Source organism: Merops nubicus, unplaced genomic scaffold (genome assembly GCF_000691845.1).
Source record: "Merops nubicus isolate BGI_N331 unplaced genomic scaffold, ASM69184v1 Scaffold50968, whole genome shotgun sequence".
Taxonomy (NCBI): domain Eukaryota; kingdom Metazoa; phylum Chordata; class Aves; order Coraciiformes; family Meropidae; genus Merops; species Merops nubicus.
Window position 1 is genome coordinate 1 of NW_008628676.1, and position 2,690 is coordinate 2,690.

Sequence of the window (2,690 nt, forward strand, 5' to 3'; positions counted from 1 at the left end):
GCCAAAGTGGGAGTGGACATCGCTTGGCTCCGCCCACTTTATGGGTTTATGAGTGGGAGGCGCCCCAAAACACCGCGGATTTGGGGGGGGCACGGAAGGGGGAGGGGAGGGAGCTTTCAAGCTCATCTCGTACAACCTCCAACGAGTCGAGCATCTTTTTGGGGTGAGCTGGGTGGGTGTTTTGTCACCCTCGCTATGAAAAAGGACTTCTAACGAGGCTGAATTGCCCCTTTTTTAGGTTAAAATCGTCGTCCCTTCTTCCTGTCACGGCAGGCCTTGCTGATAACTCCTCATCTTTCCTCTAGTCCCTCTTGAAGTGCTCAGAGGTCTCCCCGGAGCTTTCTCCAGGCTGAGGAACCCCAACTCACCCTTTCTTCATAGCAGAGGTTTTCCAGCCCTCTGATCATTTTCGTGGCCTCACCTCTGGTCCTGATCCAACAGGTCCATAACTTTCATGGACTCCCTGGAGTCTGAGAGATTTGGGGGAACACCATTCATGGTGTTTAGGAACTATAAGGGAGCCTGAGGGATTTTGGAGCAAGAGACCATCATGGAGCTTGAAGATCAGCAAGGCCAGGAGCACTAGATGACCTCACCTAAGGGATTTGGGTTCTTCAGCACAGGTGACTTGGATCTTTGTGTCTAGGTAGTTTATGGGTGCACACCACAGGGATAATGAACTAAAGGTCTCTAGGATTTGGGTGCATCCAGCTGAGCCAACAAAGGATCCTTTGATGTGAGGGGCTTGTGACCCACAGCCCCACCAGGTTCAGACACTGGATCAGGCATTTCCACCCTCTGCTGTAGCTGACTCAGAATCCTCTGGGCAGAGCAGTTTAGAGCTCTCAGATAATTAGGTACCAGGCTCTGGAAAGGGCTTTGGGGTCTCCAGCCTAGGTGGGGTGGGAGACTTTGGTCCAAGTGTCTTAGGAACAAGAGCCCAAAGGGATTAGGTGCCTCCAGGCCAAGGATTTCAGTCCCCTAAATGACACAATTTGGGATCCTCAGTGCCCAAAAGGCTCAGGCAACCTCTGCCAAAGTGATTTAGGATCATCAGGCCAATGGCTCTGGGATCTACAAAGCAGAAGGGTAGAGACCCCAGGCCCGTGGGACTTAGGTGGAGCAAGCCCAGGGGGACTGGGCACCCACAGCCCCTGGGATTTCAGAGCTCCTGGCCCGGGTGGATCCTGACATCCAAGGAGTTTAGATGCCTCTAGCCAGGGGCAGGAGGCACCTCCCACCCAAGGCTGTCAGACCCTGCTGAGCAGCAGGGCCGGCCCCCAGGCTCCCTGCCAGCTCTGGCTGTCAGGAGCACCCAGCCTTACCCTGGGAGGAGCTCTGACAACGACCAGGCACCCCTGGATCTGTGCCAGCCCCCGCAGGGCTGTGCCCTGCAGTCCTGCCTCCCCCCTGCCCTGGCTGCTCACCCCAGCCTGCCGGCCGAGCTGCCCCTTCTCCCCCAGGGGGTAAAGCTGCTCGTGGGCACGTTTGTGCTTTCTCCACAGGGATCAACCCTTTCCTGCTTGCTGGACACCTCCAGCTCCTCGAAAGCAAACGCAGACAGACCCTCATCCCGCTCCACCTCCTCCCTACCATCCCACCCCCTCCCATCCTTGCCCCAGGAGCTCCTAGGCAGCCCCACCACTGGGTTATCTCCAGAGCCCACACCCAGCAGCCCACCACACCTCGCCTCGGGCCCCTGGTTGGGAGCCAGGGTGGTGGAGGAGCGAGCAGAGAGCCCCTTTTCCTTCTCCTGGGAGGGTTGTGGCTCTGGCAGCCGCATGTTCCCTCTTCCCCTCCCATCCAGGCAGAGTCTCTGCCTGACCCTCACAAACACACCATCCCCAAGGAGACGGGGCAGGACCAGGAACCGAAATCCTGCCTGGCTTTGACAGACCCACGGAGTCACCGTCCCTCCCAACACACAACAAGCAGCTAATAAAAACCCACAACAGACACACACAAGAAATTCCTGAGATGTCGAAATAAAAACCCAGACCAGTAACTCTTAAAAATGGGAACTCTCCGTACCAAAGGTGTTCCTTTCTTATTTTTTTCACCTTGTTTTAGCGATTTCCAGACAGGAAGAGATTGATTCTTTATAAAACTCGATAGAAAGGGGTAAAACTAAAGGTATAAAGGTATTTACAGAAACCAACGGGAGAGCACCGAGACGCCTCCAAGGCTTCTCACTTCTTCTTGGGCGATTTTCGGATGCTGGACCTGGCTCTGGGTTTCGACCGCTTCGCCTTCTTGGGCTTGGCCGCCTTCAACGACTTGGCCTTAAGAGTCTTTGGCTTCTTGGCTTTCTTCGGGCTGGCCCTCGACTTCTTCCTGGCTTTCCTGGCGGCAGATTTGGGCTTCTTGGCCGGCGACTTGGTTTTCCTGGGCCTGGCGGCTTTGCGGGGAGATGCGGATCGCCGGGATGACGCCGTCACCTTCTTCTTCTTCTTCTTAGCTGGGGATTTCTTGGCCTGGACAGCCTTGGCCAGGCGGAAGGAGCCGGAGGCGCCGACACCTTTGGTCTGCTTGAGGACGCCGGCGGCGAGCAGACGGCGGATGGAGAGCTTGATCTGGGCGTCAGCCTGCTGGCCCACCCGGTAGTGGCTCTTCACGTACTTCTGGATGGCCTGGCGAGAGGAACCCCCGCGGCTCTTCTCCGCCCGGATGGCCGCCGCGATCATGTCCGA

The 2,690-nt window shown here is 56.8% G+C and overlaps 1 protein-coding gene across 1 annotated transcript; it reads right to left on the bottom strand.

Moving 5' to 3' along the window:
• Nucleotides 1–2,189: 2,189 nt before the first annotated feature.
• On the bottom strand, nucleotides 2,190–2,687 carry LOC103779087 (histone H5; the record flags this gene model as incomplete). Its single annotated transcript, XM_008946705.1, has 1 exon — nucleotides 2,190–2,687. A coding segment is annotated over one exon (498 nt), but the record flags the coding sequence as incomplete, so codon positions are not given.
• Between the last annotated feature and the right edge of the window lie 3 nt (nucleotides 2,688–2,690).